Genomic DNA, 22,483 nt, shown 5'->3' with positions numbered 1-22,483 from the left:
TAACACCTGAAGGATGGATTAGTGCAATAATCTTCTTTCTGGTCTTCCTAAAAACCTACTCAGAACTCAGCTGCACATGTGCTGATGATGACCAGAAAGAGAGTTCACGGAACTAAAACTCTGTCCTTGTGCTGCATTTCATTTTTTTCTGAAAAGTACTTAAAGTCTGACCGATTGTCTTATTGACGGAGTGAAATAGGAGATAAAACTATGAGGAAGCAGAATAATCTAAAGTTGAAAAAAAATCTTGTTAAAGTCTTTATTAATGAGGTGAGAATATGATCAAATTTGCTGCTGACATTCATTTTAACAGAATATTTTGAGTGGAGCGTAGCCGACAGGGCGACATTACAACCCTAACTGTACGGCCAAAACAATTGCATGTGTGGCGTAAAATAGCACACTGAGATTAAAAAAAGGCACATTTCTGATGTGGAAAAAGGGGACGGGGAAGTGTCAAGTGGGAGCTCGGTTGTCTTGGAGGATGATACACTGGAAAGTGAAGTAGGGGATGCAAAGGTGGAGGATGAGTGATGGAAGGAAAAGTGGAGTGTTCTGTTCCCCACAGGGGTCGTGCACACTCAGTAGCTGCTGAAACCTGCCAAATTACAGAATCTACAGTGGAAGACACCTGGATATTCACACCAGAGCATTCAGGATGACTTCTGCAGATGTCCAAACATGTATTACAAGTCTGAAAGGATGATGGGGGGGTCTGTCATCCAATAACACACAGGCTATGGAAGTTTTCATCATGCGTGCTCAGGGAATGACAATGGCAAACGGCCCAATTTCTAGACTCCTGGGTTTATTTCTTCTATAGTGCTGTTAATGTTAAACAGAGAGCTCCACTAGTGTGTGGACCTGATTCCTAATCTGACACTAACCAGCAGACCACAGGACAGAAGACCGAGACTACAGATTGGCCTGTTTAACGGCGGAGCGTGCTGGCTAATCACACTCAGTACCTGCAGGACATCTCCCAGGTCAGCCACGCTGATCTCAGGGTCTTCAGTGGTGTTGAAAGGGACGGGGGTAATCCTGACAAAGGTCAGGATGCGGGGCTCAGGGTACCTCCACAGCATCACGCCCGGGCTGTCGTCCGTCTCGCTGTGAAACATCACCTCGTGCAGTCCTGGCAGTTTCTGGGAAACTGCAAGATAGAAGATTTACCGGTGAGATGTAAATACCTTGATTTGAAATTGTCAGGGATGAAAATGTGGGACTTCAGCTGCGCTTCACAGGAAGACATAAACTAGAAGGAGAACATATGGTGAAGTGCAAAGAGAATGAAGAGAGGGGTGAGCTGAAGGAAGGCAAAGAAAAGGATATCTTGCCAGGTCAGATAAAAAAATGATGTGTCGGCACAGCAGAGAATGAAATGGAAGGAGGCCATGGAATTTATGTTTCAAGACTCAGTAGAATCAAATTTTAATGTGCAACATTTTTCTGCTATCATAAAACAGACGACGACACAACTTTTCAGAACAAAGAGCATGTTTAAAGGCTTAACCGGCTTACTTGAACATTTTCAGATGCTTGCAGAAACAAGAAACAGAGAGGTTGTCTAAAATGTGAGGCATGGTACTGTGTTATTCTGTTGACATTCTGAAATTTGCCTCGATGCAAGAAAAGACGACTTTTTTCTGCACACGGCGATGTTTTAATAGCTAATTCTACTATTCAAACCCTCCAAAACAATAACTCTGTAAAAGGCACGGACGTTTCCATGGTTTCACAATGTTTAATATTGTAAGAGCTCACATATAAACATAGTGTCAGAGAAAATATTTTTGCTATTGAATAAACAACCACTGACTGAAGCGTGCCAAGCACCTGCAAAACGCTGGACAATTGTGGATCCAAACGTCTGAGTGGTGTTTGACTTGAGTCGTGGCTGCTGTTTGGGATACAAGTCCTTTGGAAAAATGTTTATTTGAGAAAAACAGTGAGGCAGAGAGCCGCTGCTTTGTTTGGCCCATGGGGGTACAAACCCAGAAAGTCTTTTTCTGTAGAAAACACTTCAAAAGGCTGCAAAATCCAGTTTTTCCTTTTAAGTGAAGCGGGGAGCTGCCCACATGGAGGTGGACAATGTATTATTCTTTTTGCACAAGCGTGGATGAAAGAAGAAACACTTTCATGAGGTTTTGCTTTAATTTGAATTAGTTTGAGGGAGGAGGAATCAGGGACTCTGTCCTCTCCTTCTTTCCACCCATCTTTCATCTCCTACTCTCCCCATACATCCCATCCTTCCTTGTCTGGAGCCCCAAGGGCCACTTGCTGCTCTGTGCGCCGGGGCCCGGGTTTCTCTGGCTGCCGAGAACATGTTGCTGACAGATTGTGCTCTCCGTTGCTGCTCACTACTGTACATTCTCCTGCCTCAGCCAGCATATTAAATGCATCAAAGACTAGTGGAACAGTGCAACAAACAAAGCCTCAACCACAGCTGACAGAGTGGACGGCTGGTCTACAGCCAGAGAGACGGTTTGATCCCCTGTGTATAATGTTCCTGCGTGTGTGTACTTAGAGGACAGCACACACTCACAGTGCACACAAAGCACAAAGAGCGGAATAAACAGCATGTTACTCAGAGTGGAACCAGGCAGACATGTCTGATGAAACTTCTTTCCACTGAGAGCTTTGATCTGACTTTGATTTAGGACGATGTGTATCCTAAGTGACATCTCACTTTAGCAAAAAATAGGGTTCCATTTTCAGTTTGGGCAAACATGAATGCCTCATCAGGTTTATTTTCACCCTATGGATTCAGATACAAAAACCTTGTATGAAACCGTTAGGAGACATCTTTGGCCAATTCTTGGGTTCCTAAATGATGCCCTTTATAATTGGTTCGGTCTGTTCGAGGCTACCAACGACAGAGAGAACAGCTTTCAATACCTGAGCTGAACAAAGGCTTGTTCAAGGGGACAAAGATTAGGATCTCAAAGCGGGTTAACCGTACAGGTAACTAGTATTCCTGTATATGTGGTGCACATTCTGAACACTGTGTGTGATACGCAACTATCTCAAATGTTCCAAGAGCGATGAAAACCAGTCATTCCTGAGTTGTGTTTTCTTTGGTTGCTTGGTGAAAAAATTTCCACAGGAGAGTCAAGAGTGAGGACGGAAGTGGGCGCACGTGACTAAACATAATGTGAATAAAACTTTAGAACATGACCTCATCTTTGAACCTCTCTGCTTGAAACCCAACACGTAATGACGACAGCACCTCTCACAGTCCAAGCTCTATTTTGCTCACATTGCAGAATAATAAGCCCGTTTCCCCTGTGAATAGGATTAATGCAGCGAGTGTAAACATTCACCTGAATCCTGGACGTAATGAAAATGGCCCGTTCGCAGGTCATCGGAGCTGTGCTCTGTCCGAGGGGATGGAGAGGCGGGAGAAGGGGGCGGCTGGGTGTGACAGGCCTTGCCCTGCGGACAGCTAACTGGAGGTTTCTGGAGGTTAAGGTAGGCTTGTAGGTGCTCCTCCACAAGCTTCAGGCAGTTCAGATGTTCCTGTCCCCAGAAGACCTACCGGGACAAGAGGACAGAGGGTAGAGTTATTGAGACACCAAAGCCGGTAACATGTGTGAGCAGTTAATGTTAAGATGTATGAGGGGGAGAGAGAGAGAGACTATCATTAAAACAATCTAAACAGTGATACAGGCTCACAGCTGCTGCACAAAAGCCGACGTCAGCAATATTTTTCCAAAACAGGAGACGAAGTCAGGGTTACCCTCTTCATCACCCCTTCATTACACAACACTAGCTTACATCCTTCTCGCTTACCCACGGCATTCCCCTTTCCCAAGCTGCATCAAAGGGGGACTGCCTGGGGTTTGGCCTCAGAACCGGGAATCTCTGACTCAAGAACTCTTCACACGTGGAGCTGCCTGCTTGTTTGCCCACCGCTCTTTAGTTTGCAAGGGTGGGCTATGACTACACTCTAAAAACAGGAAAATCTGGGTATTTTTCTCCCAGGTTTGCTGGAAAGAGAGCAGGGGAAGGACGAATCGGAAGGAATTCCAGTGGGTCTTGAGTACAGAACTTGATTAATGCACCACAAACGCCAATGTTTACTGAGGGAAATGTACGGTTACGTATTAAGTGTTGAGTTGCGAGTCGTGTTTCTGTTAATGGGCACGCAATAAGCACTGAGGGAATCATTGAAAAATGGGGAAGCAGTAGGGGGTTCCCCCTGAAGAAGTAATGTGGAATAATGTGTTAGTAATGATACATTCAGTCATGCCGAAAGGGGAATTTTCAATGTGGGGATTATGTAACCTATCCCAGGAAAATAGGCAGACATCAGATATAAAGACCCTAAAAATAGCCTCATAATATTCCACCACTCGACCAAAAATATGTAACTGAAACCTCCAGTTTAACTGCAAAGATGCAGGAAAAATAACAGAGATGACGAAGAACTATGGATGAAGGGAAAGGGCATAAAGCTGCGCACGCTCGCGTCTGTGTATAACTGTTCCAAACATTACAACAGCAAGTTAACCACACGATTGAGGGGGTCATTCCAAACCCCCCAGCGAGGCCTTCTGTGCTGTGGAAATGCCCTTGAGCCAAACATCCAGCACTAACCATGTGCAGAGGCGCTGATGTGACCCTCACCTCTGCAACCTGCAGCGACAGTAAGTCAAACGTTTCCTGAATACGACTGCTTGTGTAACAGATGAGCAAACCTGTAGCAGCCCCCCCTTCAGGTCCAGCAGCAGTTTTGGTTGGCCGGGCTCAGGCCCAGGACTGCCGCTGTGCCGACACCAGCGAGCCTCCAGCGATGTGCTGCAGGAGAACGGCCCCAGCAGGAGGCGGCTCTGGTCCCTCAGCCCCGTCCTCACCGACAGGTCCTGCAGCTGGAGCTGCAGTGACACAGCCTGGAGCGGATCTAGAAACACAGATATGGATTTTAAATGATTTAGAACGAACTGTGCTACCCCAGCTCTGCCTCGATGATGCTAAACAACAACAGAGATCCATAGTAGAATGAAATGTACAGTATGTTCACTTGTTCTGGGTCAAAGTTCCAAACCTGTAACAGTGCTGCATCAGTAAGGAAAATGTCTTTAATTCAGTATCTCTGTCACACACAGGAATCTGAATTTTGGTCCTCTAAACATTAAAAGAAGTCCTATTTGTTGACGAGAGAGCGCCGCTCTGGTCAGCTGAAGCTACGGCAGCTACAGCAGGAACCCATTTGAAAAGCCTCAGCCGTAGATGACTAATAATGCCCCGAGATGTGGCTTTTTAAATATGACCTTTAACTGGAGAAATTATCGCTGCAGTATTCTTGGCTGTAGCTATGGGAAAGTAACAGAAACCAGTGACACACTCCCTTAAACTTATGTTTTATAGGTTGTATTGCTTAAATGTTTGACCTTTGAATTCTCAACAGCAGCACAGAGAAAAAAGAAAAAAAAATCAAGTTGTACGCTGTTTACTGTATGCTGTCCTTTAATACCCTGGAAACACCTGATAATAGGGTCAGACATATTTCAGTCCTTCGAGGAAACACTCTGACCTGAGCATTCTCGCGGTTCACGTGGGGTGAAGCAGAAAGGGTCCAGGAGATGGAAAGGGAGGGAAAAGGTGGTGATTAATGAGGAGACAATAGATGTAGCTGGGGGAGGGGGAAGGGGAGGGGGGGACAGAACCAGAGGGTGTTAGGCAGAGACAGTGAGTTATGATATGATTAAGATATGATGCATAAGTGCAGGCATTTTTTTTCAGCTTTGGTTAACTGACTAAGGAACATCTTAATCAACATCAGAGGAACTGAGGCTGCTTCCCTGGAAAAGACAAATCATTCTGGGGGAAATATCATTATGGGATGACTCATTTCTTTCAGGAAAGCCATTGTTGATGCGAGTTGGCAGCTCACCTGCTGATATCTTCTAGGGTTACGATGCAGAAAGAGCCGTTAGATATTTCAACTGTGGATGCAGGTTTTACTTTCTCCACTGAGATTTATTAGACAGCAGAAGGAAACTCCCCAACTGGCTTGTTGAAAGGAGAACCTCTCATTCAACCACCTGCATGAAAATGCAGTCGAAAGCCTAGAATAAAAAAGAGATAAGCGCCCTCCTAGAGGTGTAAGGCTACAATGCTGTAATCTTATAGGGCTGAGCCCTTTAACAATTAGTTGTATTTCATCATGATCTTCTAATTCCTGTTTTGGGATTGCATGACCCTGCCGTGTTCACAGGAAACTGTATCCCCGAGACAAAACGCCTGATCATTTCTTCTAAATTGTGGGAATTTGGTTATTTTTTGCCTGAGTTCAATGGAAATCATTCCGCATTAATAGCCGATGGGCGGACACAGACAGAGAGGAAACATTTGGAATTTTTAACCATAGCTGCCAAAAAAAAACAGTAGTCAGATATTCCTGAATAACCAACTGGAATCTCAAGAGCAATGTTTGAATATTTTGCAGGACAGCTGTTTATGTCTGTCTTTTATTTCTATTATTCATCATGACAACTATGAGTTGGGTTGGCTTGTCTCTCAAATCCAAGTTCTGCTCTTATCAGACTATTAAGACATAAAGGGTAAACACAAATAAATAAAATGAACAAATTAAAAGATTTTACACGGGGTGGGGGGGTTCATACATGTGTTACATGCATGTAAAGAGGCGTGTCTGTGCTAGGGTGTGTGTTGGCATATCAGGGGCACTTTCTGGGTAGTCTTGACTAGGTATTCTTTAAAGACATATGTTCTCTCTCCTGCCTCCCTCCCCTCTTTCACTGAACTATAAATGCCCCCCTACCTTGGGGAGCGGTGACGGAGTTCGGAATGTAGGGCTACCACTTGCTTTTCATTAACACAGGATCTGGTAACGCACCTCACTGTCAACCTAATCCCCTCTCTCTCCATCTTGTCCCCTGGCAGGGTGGGGGTGGGGGGGGCTGCCGTGACCAGGTACAGAGCCCCAGATGTTCTGTGGATAAGGATGACGGGGGTCTTCACCCCATTTCAGAAACTTCAGGACAGATGCTGATGAAGGCGGTGTGTAACGGCATATGGAGATTCCGGTCACAGCAGACATTCCGTCCTGTACGACATTCTTTTTGATGCCGTTTCTGTCCTAATCATATTCTTTTTCACCCAATACCAAACTCGTTTTTAATCGTGTCTCCTGTCCCACATATTTCCGTCACTATGTCATAACGTTTTCTTCCCGTCTCCTTTCTATCTCTATCAGCCTGCTCCCCCTCTTTCACAACTATCTTCTTTCCTCTCCGGTCTGCTTTGGCATCTTCCGAAGGTCTGTAGCGGATGTAGTCCATCAATCTTTGGCTGCCACTGAGGACCAACAACAGCAGCAACAGTAGTGGGACATGGCGCAGCAGCAGTAATACTATATTCTCCTGTCTTACATCTCTCATGTACAGCATCTCCCATGGGGGTCATTCCCACTGACTTATTGTGGAAGTTCAAATGCTCAGCCTAACAAACGGGGAATCCTAACCTTTGTCTCAATACAGAATTCCAAAGTATCCTTTTTCTGAGATGCGCAGCAGTCTGAAGGGCCAGGGGCGCTGAGTGATGGAGGCGGTTAGGGCTAAAAGTCAGCAGATACATCCACTGTCACCACTGATCAGTCAGCATAATTGCAGGGAGTTTGTCTCCTCTTGATGGTGAAAAATCTGGAAATACTATTTGAGGAAGCCCTCAGGGAGCCGACAGTGCACTGTGACAAAGGATCCTGAAGGTATCAGGAGAAAAAGGAGGAAGGAAGGGGTGAGACACGCGTGGTATTCAGCAGGTTTTCTGTCTCTTTTGTAGACATTTGATGCCATAAAGTGATTTAGAGGGTGGCAACAAAATAATAGGATCTGCGTGTAAATAGGATTAACTGTGATGTGAGGCGGTCAAAACCTCCCATAGGCATACAATTGATTCAGGAAAGGCTGAGAAAAGCCTTTGTTTCATATGACGCCAGCAGTAATGGCAATTAAGATGAAGACTTGTTCCAAATTTGAAAAAAGTTGGAAAAACAGCGTGTTGTCAGAAATAAATTAAAGCATCCGTTTGATGGCTCGATTAAACACCAGAAAATCACATTTTTTTCCCCTTTGTCATTTCAAATTCAAATCATACCATGTGCTAATCTTGCTCTGCTGTTTGCTGTAAATAAGCCAGAATTCAAGGGAACAGATCTCCATTGAGAGGCTGACGTGCTGAGGAAAAAATTGAAAAACTCATATTCTTCTCTGGCTGCGTGAAAGACACCAAACACCAGACAAGGAACTGGCAGGAACCAGAACAAGGCAGCGCTGATATGCACTCTGTCACCGCACAGTTATGCATATTTGTGTATACAAATTGCAAATTACTGGAGGTTTTAATTAACATTTTTGAAACTGACTTGATCTGAAGTAACGTGATACAACATCTGTCAGGCAGATGCAAGTTCTGAACCGGCCCATTTTGTTTTCTGGCCTCTTCAGTCAGCAGGTGATGTGTTGTACACCAACTCTCAGGTACAAACACGGTAATTCTGCAGGGGCAGCGCCTGAGTTTCATCCTCCCGTTTCTGTCCGTGGAACTATTTATAAAATGTAGCAAAAACTGCAAAACAAATGCTAAAAACCCAAGATAATCTGTTACAGCATCTCGGTTCACACCCAAAGGCAGGAGAATTGGAAGATTTCAAATTTACATTAGCGACCCGGACATTCATAATGGAAACACGGTGGTGCCTTCTGGATAACAGTCAGCCTTGATGAGTTTGGTCCGAACATGAAAACAAACATCTTGCTCGCACTCTCACACTTGTGCATGAAAGCATGAAAATATATTCCCTCTCAGGCAACAAAACACACGTTCCCATGCAATCAAATGCACACAGATTCACAACATATTTAGAGCCAACACTAACACAAACATCTCACTTTACAGTTTACTGAAAAGCCTTGCTTTTGGCAGACCGCGGCTTTGCTAGCATGTGTAAAAACAACAATAATCCAAATAATATTGGAAACAGCACTGGTATTTGGTTCCCAATGTGAGAAAATGATAGAGGGTCAGATCTTCCAAAAAAAGGCATCACATATTTTTCAACAACATGAGGGTGGGAAATGGAAAAGTTGACCAAATGCTGTGAACTGAGACACTAAGGCACTGCACTTTTAGCATGGGCTGACTTACTTTACAAATTGTGAAGTGCAGCTTGGATGTCATCTATATTTTATGCAAATAAATTAAAGGAATATTAATACACAGAGGTATATAATGCCTGTGGGCTTTGAATTAGTAGATTTATTTAAGTACACAATCATAGTTTGGAATAAAATCTAATTTCTGTAATGCAGAGTAAATTGTTCTCCATTATGTTGTTTTATTGGATGTTTAAAGCTAACTGCACTTGGCCTGGGTTTGTTCCTGTTGGCATGCGTGGTGAACGTTGGTAATAGACAAATGACATACCACAAAACAAGCATGTACATTTAGTCAATTCTGCAGTCTTTTTTTTCCCCCTCAAAGATAAAATCTGCCAAATGTGGTGAAGTCATTACAGTTGTTTCCAATGCAGCTCCACCTGTTTCTGGAATTTCTTTTAAACAAGTGGCAATGTTTTCGAAACCCAGCGGTGGGTTTTTAAGCTGGTTTGATGTATTTTCTCTTTTAACACGGAGAAGAAAGCACCAATGAGTCATACAGCACGGGTCATTTAGCGAGCCCTGAGAGGTCTAAGTTAGGGGTCGGAGAAAAGAAAAAAGAAAATGTTTTGACTCGAATGTGAAGCACTGGAGACCATAACAACCACGGGTAAGCTACAGAGAGCCATGAAACAACGGCTACATAAAACTTCAAACAAAACCAAAGAGACAGCTCTGGTAATACGGCGGTACTTTTCAGCTATCTGATATGAATTAACCATCATTCATTTACACTTTACAGGATGGTTTTTGGTATAAACATGACATGAACAACGGGCTTAGTCTAAAAGCACTAATACCGCATAATAACAGCAATATGAACCCAAAAATCTCTCACTTACCTTCTGCTCTGAGTCCCGACTTCACATTCAGGTTTGCCATCATGGAGGACAAAGCCAGGGTCACGCTGGGCCTGAACGGATGAGCTCCTGTCTCCATCACCATCACAATCTGTGCGGTCTGAAGTGAGACCCTGTGGAAGGTCAGTGGCAGGGCTCCGAGGCTGCCGGACTTATCCAGGGAGGAGGCCTGACCGTGGGGATCCGTGCGGCAGAGACTGGCCCTGGGGAAAGCCTTTGTGGGGGAGGACAGTGGGGTGGAGGACACAGACGGTGGCTTGCTGGAGCAGTCCTCTGCGTGGTTCGGGAAGACTTTTTTCAGGTAGGCTTTGATCTGCTCCAGCTTCGCCAGTGTGGGGTTGATTTTCAGAGGACGTGACACCTCCACATTCAGCTCACCTGTGGGAAACAGGCAGAAACCTCATTAAAAAAGGTTCTAAGCTACTGATGTGCAACAGTTCTGTGGTTGGTTTCTGAAGAAGAGATGATGGGGAAGAAGATGTGAACTTGAATAAATTCACCCTTGGCTCCACTCATTTCAGTTTAAAGCCTGCTCTTGTCATTTGAAAGGCCAATAAAATGAGCATGTTCCATTTGGGGGTTTTAAGAAGAAGAAGGGGGTTTCACTGCCACTATTCTGAGGAAATGTGCTGCAATTCAACTCCTATGATGTCTTGTTAATCACAAATTCAACCCATTCTCTTTCCTCAATCAACCGCCTTTGCATGTGAAATCCTTTTTAAAAACAGCTGGGTCCAGTCTCAACCTTTGTTTTGTCTCACACACACAATTAGTGGCCATCTTGCCTGAGCATCCTGACGTGACACTGTGGACCAGCAGAAGAGAACCCTTTCTTCCAGCCGACCACATTAATCCGAGTCCCCTCTTTCTGCTGGTGCACTAAAGCCTTCAAACACTTGACAGGAATTTACAAAGACGCATGAATTAACTCGATGCTGTTTTACACCACTTCCATTATCCCATTTTTCCACTTGGTCACGATGACGGGGGAGAGCGAAGCAGCTGAAACAAGCACAGCTGCTTTTCATGGGCTCATCAAGAGACCAGCGTTTCTGAGGGGTTTTGTGGGTTCCGGGCCTCCTGTCTGTCTCCTTCCCAGGTAGGAGCAGTGAATGACACGGAGGGGAGCACTGCCAAGAGAGGCAGGCGGGCAACCCTAGACGCGCAAGGAAAGATTCTGCCCTGAGGATTCTGTCTGACTTAATCCAGTGGAAGTGAGGTCCGTGGTTAACTAGAATGGCAGCTGGAGACAGAAATTGGACAGAAGAGAGGTGGAATTTACTGTGCAATGTAGCTTATCATTTCCACTTGACTTATCACCAGGAAAAATTTCCAGCTCTAGAATAAATAGTCCATATGCAGCTGTTCATCCAGGTTCCGTTGCTCCCTCTCCTCTTCATTCATCCTTTCATTCACCTTCTGTTTTTGGTTGCAAGTCCTTCCACCTCTTTCTAAGCTCTTTCCATCTCCCTCTGTCATTCAAACCAATAGACCTTTACAATCTGTAAATGAAGCCGATCGCATATTCATGGACAAGATTGAGGTCTTGCTCTGGCCTTCGTTACTGGATATCCTTCCTTCTGAGAGCCAAATCCAACAGGCCCCCGTGGTTCTTGTGTGATACCAGACTACACATTACCGGGTTAGCTCGAAAATAATCTGGTCAGCGTGGCCAATGCTACAATAGTCAAGCTCAAAGTTTTCCACATGTGAAACAATCATTTTAAAAATAGAATTTTGAGCTTGGACTGACTTCAGCCAAATGATACGTTAAATCTATGTAATATACAACGGCATTAGGTTTTTAGAGCTTGGCTAAGGGAATTGGGTGCAGGTTCCTGCTCATATCACCTACGCATCCGCTCGCATTCTGACAGTAATACGACAAGAAAATTCTGACAAATTCATTATAAGGAAACCTCATGCTGGTTAAGATATTAGAATTTCCACTGAAAGATTTATGATTGTAGACCGCATGTTTTTATTGACAACATTTCTCATAAATGCAGGACAAAGAATTAGAGTGTGCAACACAGACTACTTGTATGTGCTAGTGTCATTAATTTGGGGATAGAATATCCAATTAAACCAGCAGATGAACTGGGAAGCTTTGCGATAGCACCGTTCCAGCTTACTGACACACTTATCGCTTCTAAATTTATGAACTCCATAAGCAGTTAGAGCAAATCTGGCACATGCCAACAGGAGCGTGCATATCTGGATTTTAAATTGAGAGAACTCTGAATGAATGCTCCGCTGAGACCTGGGAAGGAAAGGAAAAGGCAGCATCGGTACAGTTTTCCCACCAGCTTTATCTGGTAACTGACGGGGAACATTTTTTATTGCTGTGGCACAATGTCAAAAGATGAATCTTGTCAGTGTTCTAATAAAATCACATCACAGCGTTATACGGCTCCGAGGCGAGCACGGTCAGTTCCCTACGGTTGGATGGTTGTTGCTCTGGAGCTGATGTGGGAGTTTGTGCAAAACAGCCCTTACAGTGATGTCCCATGAAGTTTTACTGTTCAGGCAAAATGGGATAAGAGCAAGAAAGTAAAACTCACAAGAGGGAATGAACGTATAAAACAAATCAACTGAACTGTTAAAATGAGACAATGCTACTCATGAAGGCCCTTTTATAATAAGCAAAAAGTATAATGTTGTTTGATAAAGGGAGGATATTTTCATTCTAGAATTATGTTTAAGTTATATTTTAATGGCCAAGCAGGGGAAGTCAAGAAAAGGCCAGCAGTGGCAATCTCACACATGTGTTTTTATTGGGAACACCTTGGCTTCAGCTGGAAGACCTAAAGGCTATTTTAAGCTGGAGGGTGTCAGTGGTAGCCCTGTGCGGGGAACATGCATCAGACCTGGGGAGTGAGAGGTGCTGTTGGTGTTCGCATGCCATTAAAGCCCGGGACTTAATGCGAACAGGCTGGAGGGAATATAGACTGGCCGTTCTCGAGTGTCAGCCTCTTTCATGGCTGCAGAAAAGTGCAAGATCAAGGTCCCACAGAGGCACACACATATGCATATGGGCCTGTGAAGTGATGGAAGGGATCAAACATGCTTATTACCCCAGGTTAGTGTGCCTTTCTGACTCGGTCATGCATGACACCGTCCCTACTTTGAACCCGGTGTTGGGAGCATGTATGCAAAGAACCCCCAAGAACATTGTTTTCATTCCACCCCGCCTTTGATTATACTTGCTGACGTTTACACTTAACTCTGGCGGCAGAGGCAGGTGGCACTGTGTCCAATTATAAAATATCCACATTTGATGGAAACATGTGCTCGTCTGTGTTTAGAAACCCTTTTTAATTTCTTTTTTAAAAATTCTAGAATGGCAAATTCCAAAAAAAAACCAAAAAAACTTTACACCAAGTACCTCAAATGACATCTGACTCAAATTAAAGTGGTTCAGGATGGTTCGGAGGGGCACGGTCTTGTATACAGTAACTGACAAACCTATAGCTTGACGGGAAGCAGGGACACAGGAGAGTAATGGTTCCAATTTGTTCTAGCTAATCTATCAGCTGTTACGCTTCTTTCTCCAAGTGGTAGCAGTTACATCCCTGGACTTGCTCATTGACCCTCTCAGAGATGGGAATTGAGTAGGAAGGACAAGAGAGTAAAAGTTGAAAAGTGTATGTTTGTGTTGGTGTGTCCGCCGGTCAGTCGCTGACCCCACATCGTTGGGGGGAAAAAACATATGAATGTGTTGGCAGGTCAAGCCTTGAACCCTCTTTGTTCTGAAACACGTGGCTTCCTGTATGTACCAGCATGAGAAGGGTGTGTGGGTGTGTGTGTGTGTGTGTGTGTGTGTGTGTGTGTGAGGAGCAGCTGATGAGTGACAGTGCTGAAACATCATCAACTTTATGGTACACATGTTTACAAGCGTTTCCCAGCCAGTCGTTTTGGAGGGGCAGGTTTGAATGGTGCTAAAATTGTGAGCCCACTTCTGAGTCCTTCTAGTGGCCTGCTCTACTCTGCTGGTGAAATAAAGCACGGAATATGGTAAAAAGGCATCACACACAGCAGACATAAATACTTCACTTCCAATTCACCATCAAACAGCCAGATGGGGGGTAAAATCAAATGAACCTTTAACTATCATGCCCTGCAATCCTGTATCAAATATATATTTGATACCTTATTAATAAAACATAGGTAAATGTACAGAGCATACATTCTGAAGTTAGGTCGGGCCTAACTAAGATTATTGTCTGCTAAGTACAAATGACTAAACCTTACTAACAGCATCAGATCGCCGTTTTCCTCTCTGATCTATAGAACTCCACAGTTCAGCATTTTTAAGGAAAATAAACATCTTCCTTCTCTCCCTGATCCCAGAGGGGGAAATTATCTTGCACACAGCCTGTGAATGTTTGACTGTGTGGGTGAATGGGTGACGGGGAACCAGTAGCATGTGTGGTCAATTCACCATACTTCCAGCAGAGCTTGACCTGGGGCAACCACACTTCGAGCCTGGATCCTGTCTGTCATCTGGGAGGGTGTTGTTTAGATGCGTGCAGAGAAGGAAGGGGATTGAATTTATCCTACGGAGAGCAGGACAGTCGTCTGCTCTGCCAGTTCAAGGGAACACCTGACTGTAATTGCACTACACTAACATCTGCACCTCACCTAAACACTAGAATCAGACATAAGTACAGCCTAATTTAATTATATTTAGAGATATAACAGGCAGCACTCTCATGTGGTGATGCTGTAGAAACATCCTGTTAATAATTCACAGTTGTTAAATAATCCCTGAACATTCCTAATAGATAAATAAACCAAGTTAACCTAAATCTGTTATCTTAATCCCCTACATCTTTCGTCTTCCTCTTAATGTCACTATATGATCCTGGGAGACTCAGAATTTAGAACAATTTCAGAGTCATCCTGAGACCACACAGGCTTTAAATAGGACAGGAACTCAGAGGGTCGGGTAGAACTCCCTCTGCTGCTGGCATCATCTGGAAGGAGCAGCAGGCTGAACTGTGTCTCTTTTGTGTTCGGAAGGCTGTATTCTGTCGTTTTTTTTCTGAAGCCATGAGGTAGTAGATCACCGAGGGCTTTGCATTAATAGCAGGAAAGATGTGTGTGGGGGCAGCACGTGTTTGCACACCACCCCAAGCCATAATTTAAGTTCAGACATGCAGGGTCATTTAAACATGCAACACATGCACAGTAAGTGCTCATGAAGTTTGTAGGAGAAAGACAAACAGTGAGTGAAAATACAGTATGTCATAGTGTTTATATATCTGCAGCATCTGGCCTTCTGGGTTCAGGAAGTTAAAGTCTCAAGGATGTACCGCGCCTACGCACCCTCCATGAAATCCTCCTGGGGATTGCAAGGTTGCTCACACTCATCCACTCCAAAGCCCACTCACACTTCTAATCAATGCTGTTCTATTCTCTCAGGATGTCAGCCACACCCTAAGGTCAACAACCTTAGCTTAAAGCTCATATGGATATCATATCATTCTATAAATAGACAACCAAAGTCTGTGAAAGTCAAATCCACAGGAGCCTGATGTTACACACACACCGAAATCCGCGGGAGCTTGTATTCGACAGTTCAAAGTGAGTAATATAAGCAATAACAGAGGGCTACATTAGCAGAAGAGCGGAGCTTTGTGTTTGCCTTTGGTATGTGTTTATTCAGCGAGTAGACGAGTGGCTCTTCAAAGAATCTAATGTTTCCCCTGAAACCGGATTAAAGGTGCCTGAAAGGTGGTAAAAGAGTCAAAACCCTGAGTACACAGAGCTGACATGTGTGGAACTGTGCACATGTATGTGTGAACCCCACCTGGACCGTTGAGGAAATCTTTGATCTGGAAGCACAGCAGAGGGGGCGGGATGCCGGTTTTATTGTCCACCTCTCCTGCTACTGTATGCAGCCACAGCACATTATAGTCCAGTGACTCTGGCAAAGTCTTTCCTGTGTCTGGAGGAAGCACGAACCAGTAAAACAAGTTACAAAACTGGATGAATATTGGGCAGGGAAATCATGTTCGCCCCACGTACCCAGGCACTTGTAGTCAGAGGCGACTCCTCTCAACGCTACATCAAAGACAGAGAACTCCATCCTCTGCTTGCGATGGTGGCAGCTGAGCAGTGCAGAAGGCTGGATGAGCTGGAGGTACAGCAGAGGCTCCAGAACCTGGTCCCCATCCCCTCGTCTCCCTGGCTGCCTCACTATGGTTATCCCCAGAGCCTGGCGAGCTGATGAGCGGCTAGGGTTGGCCAGGCCTTCTAAGGAGAGCAGGGTGCCTTTCAGCAGGGGGGAGGCCGGCTGGGAGGTGTTGCTGTTGAGGATGTCATCGGCGGTCAGGCCGGCGAGGGAGCCCTGGGCCGCTGGAGTGGGATCCGGAGCTGGGGAGGTTGTGGCTGGCGTAGATCCCGACTGAACATCGGGCTGGTTTAGAGCACTTTTACCCACCTAGAGTGAATAGAGTGATAACACTTACTTTGTTTCTTAAACCAAATTACACGAAAAGCTTTATGTTCAAACATTTTTGCCATCACACACGAGTCAAATTCTTAAGGCCCATCTGGGAAGCGTCTGATTAACTGAAGAAATGATGAATAAATGAGAAACCAGTGAGTGGGGCAGATCACAGATAGGTCAAGCACCACCCGGAGTACAGCTACAATGATGAACAGGGTACAAAAAGTATAGATTCTATGCAATTTCAGCAAGGCCAGATGGTGTTGATTTGTTGCCCAGAGTACAGAGACCAATCGCACGATGACGTAACTTCAAAAAACTGTTTATATGTTGCAGACAACCAATCAATCCTGAAATGAAGACACCAATGGAGTCATGTCCTCTGTATGATGAGCTTGCTCTTCTCATATGGTTTTACCTTTTCGCCAGTCTCCTTCTCAGGTGTGCTGGGGGCGTCGGAGGACGGGTGAAAGGCCTTTTGTGAGCTGGAGCAGGAATACGTCATAACCGAGAGTCTGCTTGCAGTCAGAAAGATGTCAAAAGGTATGAAGCTGAGGTTCTTGGTGATGGTGGACTTGTGGGAAGGCCTGGCGATGCAGTGGTGGCTAGCCCCGCTCTGTTGCTCGATTTGGACGATCCGGATACGAGCGCTGTCACTGCCGAACCCGCTGTCCTGCCCGGTGCCGCTGTGACGAGAGGAGGAGTCCCCACTGCCTGCCGGGTCGTGACGGCGGCGTTTCTGCTCGGATCGACGCACCTTTGCAGACAAACAATGAAAGGTAGGGCTGCGTTTATGCTAATGACAGACTTCATTTTAATTGTTTTACAAGTCAAACTTCCCGAGTTTCCCGTCGGAACAAATAAAGAAACTCTCAAATTCCAAAGACAAACATAAATAATGCTAACTGCTTTTGCCCAATTTGCCCAAGTTTCATGTCAAGGCAAAGCACAAGCAGTTTTATACGGAATTTTGCTATGCTGCTACCTACTCAACAGCTTCCAAGCTAACATGTAAATTAAATAGCAAGCGTTCGATAAATGCACCGAGTATAAAAATTTGTAGTAACAAAGGCTTTTGCAGTGTAACACAAACTGTTTAATCCTAAACCAAACCAAAATGTTGTGTTAGAATTGCCAGAGTGGATCATAAAATGGATGAGAAATGCTTTTTGGAATGGTTTTTAAAGTCGAGATTTTATAAGGGACACATACCAAATAACTTGCTTGATTGAAACCATGTACAAATTGACCAAAGTAGAAGATGATCATATAGCCAGGGAGACATTAAAGGCATACTTTAGAACTTTTTTGTGGTCTTAAAGTCATATTGCACTTCTTGCAATATTGGAAATGTCTTTGGAAATTGGCCTGGCTCCAACAAATTGAATTGTTTCGTGCAGTGAAGTGGTACTGTGTATAAAGCGGCTCAGATTTTATGTTTGGCTCCAAAAAAACGGATGTCAGGAGGGTTCTAGCTGTTGAGGCAATAAAAAGCTTTCACTGACAGATGATATAAATCAACGTGAGCTGGTTGCTTTGTCTCCAGAAGAATGAAATCAGCTACCAAAGCATGCCATGTTCAGGATTACAGGAAAAAAAAGCCTCCACTGGCTCCCACGGATGGGAACGAGAAACATGAAAGTTCTGACTGAATAATAGGCTCACGCACGGTTATATTTGGGAATTAAACCTATGGGTAAAGTGCACTGAACACATGGGCGCATATTTTCCCAGACGTTTCCCAATTTGTATGAGATGTTTTGTGGATACATAAAATCCCTCAAAAACGCTGATTTACGTCTCACCCCTATTGCTTTAATCTTGTTAGGTGCATCATCTCCAGGAACTATTGCTAACCTTCATTCCCAATAAAACGGCTAATACGTGACCCCATTTCAAAGGCCTCCCCTGTTTCTCATTCATGTTAATGGCCACACTGTCGGTTTCAATTAGCTACTGCTGACTTTTAGAGACATGAATATGATGAATTGAAAAAAGGGAAGACGTACAGAGAGTCCCTAGGTATGTCCCATCCTATCCCACCCTCATCTGCTCCTAAAAGCCGCACATGTTAGCGATTATAGCATTTTCTCTGCAGCTACCCCCTCCACCCATTCTTTACATCGCTCCCTCTCACCCGCTCTATGAGAATTTTAAATGTATATTATTACTGCGGTACAGATAGGGTTTCAGGACCTCCGGGCAAATACTAAACCAACTGGCAGCACATTAGACAGAATACTTGACTTATTAGATATTTCCTATTCTAAACAGTGTCATCAAAGGCTAAGAACAAGGGCCATATAAAATGCTGCAGCATGCCTGCCTGCCTGCCTGTTTCTGTTCAGCTAAGCTCATGTGTGGGGCTTCCATAGGATCGCCTGTGCCAGAGCCCTCTTTTTTCCCTGGTCTAATGAGGACAGGATGTGTGCACTTCTATTTTGCAGAAATGTAAGATTTTCCAAGCAACGGGGAGGGGAGAGAACACTGACAAGGGCCTGGACCTGTCTCCATGTGTGATGTGTTAAGCTTACCGAGGTACGAACATATTCAAAAAGGTACTCGGCAAAGGAAAAATGTCCAATTCAAGGAACACCGCACTCTGGAAGGGACAAATAGGCTGCTGGGTTAAAAAAAAACAGGCAGAAGAAGCTGCAAGAGGCTCTTCCCATCTCTCTCAAGAGGCTGGACACACATCTACAATTACAGCAAACAACCTGTCTTCTGTTTGAGGGGACCCCTAAAGCACATTTTTGCTCTATATTTAGAAACCCTTGCAAGCAAAATTACAGAAAATGAGAAACACGAATGGAGGCACAGAGGAGAGACGACAAGGAGAAAACATAGCCACAACAAACACTTTGAATCTATGCGTGCAATCAGTCCATCCACAAGTTTAAACAAAAAACACGCAGGAAGCAGCAGGGTTTGATCTGTGCTACACTTCCAGTGCGCTTCCAGCACATCGACGCCGTAGCATTTCTTTACTTATGTGTCCATTTTGTGTTTGATCACTGAAAAGAAAATATAAAAATCCCAAACCTACATAACGCTTATGTGCCAACCAATTTATCACAGACCTAAATAATAATAATAATTAAAATCAATATACAAACACTACAGCTGCAGCCTGGGTTCCACTAAAATCCCCATTTCCAACAATTACTTTCTATCCTATTATATAACAGCTGCAGTGAAGCGCTGTTTCCAGCTCCCAGTGCAATCTGTCTCTGGACGGGAGTTGATCGTGATTGTGAATGTGCGACTGCGTGCAGGCAAACACCCCTCCAAGCACCGCCAGCCAATCATGAGGTCATCCCGCCAGAGTCTCTAGGCTGAACATTCTGGAAAATGAGGGATAATCCTCAAAGTGTGAAACGGTGATGCTTCCAAGTGCCAATCATATCATGTGTACCACGTCCGACCACTATTTCTGTCAGCGTAACTCGGAACAACTTGGCGGGATGAAGGCTAATATGTGGGAGCAAGAATCAAATCATCCCATTGCCACCCCGATAGTCCAGTACAACAGGACTCTTACTTCTGAATACCACATATGCACTTGATTGTTTCCAGATGAATGAAAACCAGGTTGAGATTCAGGTTCAGAGATCAGGGAACATGGAAAATCTGGATGTTTTAAGATGGTAGAGAAGTCCGTGGTGGTCGGTAGGAGAGACTACAATAAAGAGAGTAGAAGTAACAAAGGTCACTATTATTTCTTTCAAAACGTTTCACAAGCACAAGTCAGGACTGAAGCCTGAAACGGGCAGATTTTAGAGGGGTAAAGAGGGGTAAATGTGTAAAGGTGCCCAGTCACATGCCTGGAAAAATAAAGAGTCAATATTTTGTCATTTCATTTTAAATATTAAATGTACTGTGTTTCCATCCGGTTAAAGTCAGTAGGCATGTTTCATGGGCAGCTACTGTGCAGCAGAATGAAAGCATTGTTACAGGAGAACAATCATCAGACGAGCTCCTTTTCCTGGATTTGAGGTTAAAAAAATTGTTAAATATTTATGACATTTTCCCATATGACTCCCAAAGAATTCCCATAGAAAAACCTGGAAGTCATGCACCTAAATCTTCTTGACGGTACTATTCAGTGGCTTGCAGGATGCCTGCATGGAAATTAACTTCTGTATCTTTAGTAAATCAGTTTACAGTTCAGCCCCCTGCTGTGCTACCCTCTGCTATTGTTTACCGGAACCATAAAGCCGATAGCAGGCAATGGTGCTTTTGTGCTTATGAAAGAAAACCTCAGTGCAAAAAAAAACAAAAACCCCATCTTAATCAAAAATAACAACAATAATATGTAACCAAATGCCAGAAAGACCACAATTCATTCCTTCATTTTCTTGTGGAAAACAGAAGAGGGAAGACATACATTACGCGCAGTAACTGTTCTTTGTGCACCAGAACAGCGGCCACAAAGCAAAAAAAGGGCATCAAAGGCAGCCATTTACTACATTCAACTGTGTTTCAATAACAAAGGCAACCTGCTATGCACTTCAGCTGAACCACAACAAAGACGGAACGGAAGGTCGCGACCCTCTAGTTTGCAAATGGATGCTGAGTGCTTGAGAGTGACTGTCAACTATAGTTTAAACACGGCGTTCTCCAAAGCCAGGGCGCCGAGTGGGGTCATTTTAACAAGCTCCTTCCCCCCGCTCACATTGGTGGGTGGGTTCACTCCTCTGGGATTTTAAAGTTGACTCTCAGAGCAGCAGAAAGAGCACTTTTTTATTCTCCACACCCCCAATCTGCACTCTAACAAATCTCAGAGAAGCGTTGGTGTTTGTAGTTTATGCTGCTTTTGTCCATGTAACGCGGCTAGACCCAACCAAGGAAATCATGCAAAAGCCCTAAAAGCATCACGATTCTCTGCAGTTTGTTTTAGTTACTTCATGGCTTAAAAAAGCATTGGCTCTCAAACAAAAGATGCAAAATGATAAAGGCTGGCGAATGTAAAAAAAAATAAAAATTGTGAAAGTGAGTTAATGTGGTCCATCTGGGAAACGGCAGCATGTTGTTGATAAAAATGGCTCTGGGAGATGTGGCAGCAAAGGCCTCTGTTTAATAATTGACTGAACTTCAAAACCAGCTCTGACTACATATGATTTTACTTTGCTGACAAATATTTTGCCACAAAGTGCACCGAGTGCCATTCCTCACTGAAGCTGAATGGGCTCGGAAGCTTCCATACATTGGGTTCCAGGGCGAGGCCTCCCTATTGTGAGAGTGGAATTTCAGAGAAGCCTGCCAAACTTACCATGCCCTGCATGCAAGTTTAGGTAATCAAATATGATTTAAAAAGATTGAGAGACATCTCCAAGAAAAGAAAGAAAACGGCTCGACAATCATGATGCAAGAGTTCAGAAATGATATACAGGCCTTCGCTGCTCATCCAGCATAATCTCTTGGCGAGGAGGAGATGTTGCTGAACTTTATTACCAAATGCTTTTATCATTTAGAATAAAAAAAGAGATCAGTCATAAAGCAAAAAAATCAAAGAATACTACAAGGTGTAAAAAAATAATTATCATAATATCTAAAATGAAGCTAAACCTTTAAATAAAACACAGTTCTCTATATTCAGTCTATATTAACTTTATGTCCAATATCTATGGGAACCAGGCTCAACCCTTTTTTTAACATCAGGACTGCTCCATGAAGATGAAGGCCAGATGTGGACAAAGGTGTGATTAGAAGACACACTACAGCAACTGTGAATCAGAGACAGAAGAAGCCTGGGGTGTGTCTTAATTATTCTGAACTGGCCTCTACAGCAGCAGAGTCATCCTCAGACTTCCTTTCCTTTGTCTTATCTTCTTTCTTTTCATGAGAACGTGGGAGGGAACAACTGGCTCCTATTAGTGGTCAGAGTCCCTGTTTAGCTTTAAGACTTGTTGCTGTAATTTTATCATCTATCATTTGGGCTCCAGTGAGTCCAGGTGTCCCTGTGTGTAAACGGTCTGCACCTA

At 44.1% G+C, this 22,483-nt stretch overlaps 1 protein-coding gene across 3 annotated transcripts in view; it reads right to left on the bottom strand.

Annotated features, from left to right (window-relative positions):
• The window catches only part of LOC130532683 (intermembrane lipid transfer protein VPS13B-like), a 231,590-nt gene that overhangs the window by 46,200 nt on the left and 162,907 nt on the right, over positions 1-22,483 (bottom strand). For all 3 annotated transcript variants that reach the window (XM_057045445.1, XM_057045444.1, XM_057045446.1), the window contains exons 35-41: positions 16,918-17,256; positions 16,076-16,490; positions 15,858-15,995; positions 10,025-10,420; positions 4,701-4,903; positions 3,324-3,534; positions 969-1,153 (exon numbers count right to left, since the gene is read on the bottom strand). In XM_057045445.1, the coding sequence (XP_056901425.1) occupies positions 969-1,153; positions 3,324-3,534; positions 4,701-4,903; positions 10,025-10,420; positions 15,858-15,995; positions 16,076-16,490; positions 16,918-17,256 (1,887 nt within the window). The remainder of the gene's footprint in view (positions 1-968; positions 1,154-3,323; positions 3,535-4,700; positions 4,904-10,024; positions 10,421-15,857; positions 15,996-16,075; positions 16,491-16,917; positions 17,257-22,483) is intronic.

The sequence above is a fragment of the Takifugu flavidus genome, chromosome 10 (assembly GCF_003711565.1).
Source record: "Takifugu flavidus isolate HTHZ2018 chromosome 10, ASM371156v2, whole genome shotgun sequence".
Classification (NCBI taxonomy): domain Eukaryota; kingdom Metazoa; phylum Chordata; class Actinopteri; order Tetraodontiformes; family Tetraodontidae; genus Takifugu; species Takifugu flavidus.
Note: the sequence above shows the minus strand (reverse complement) of the source record. Positions and strands in the feature narration are given on the sequence as shown.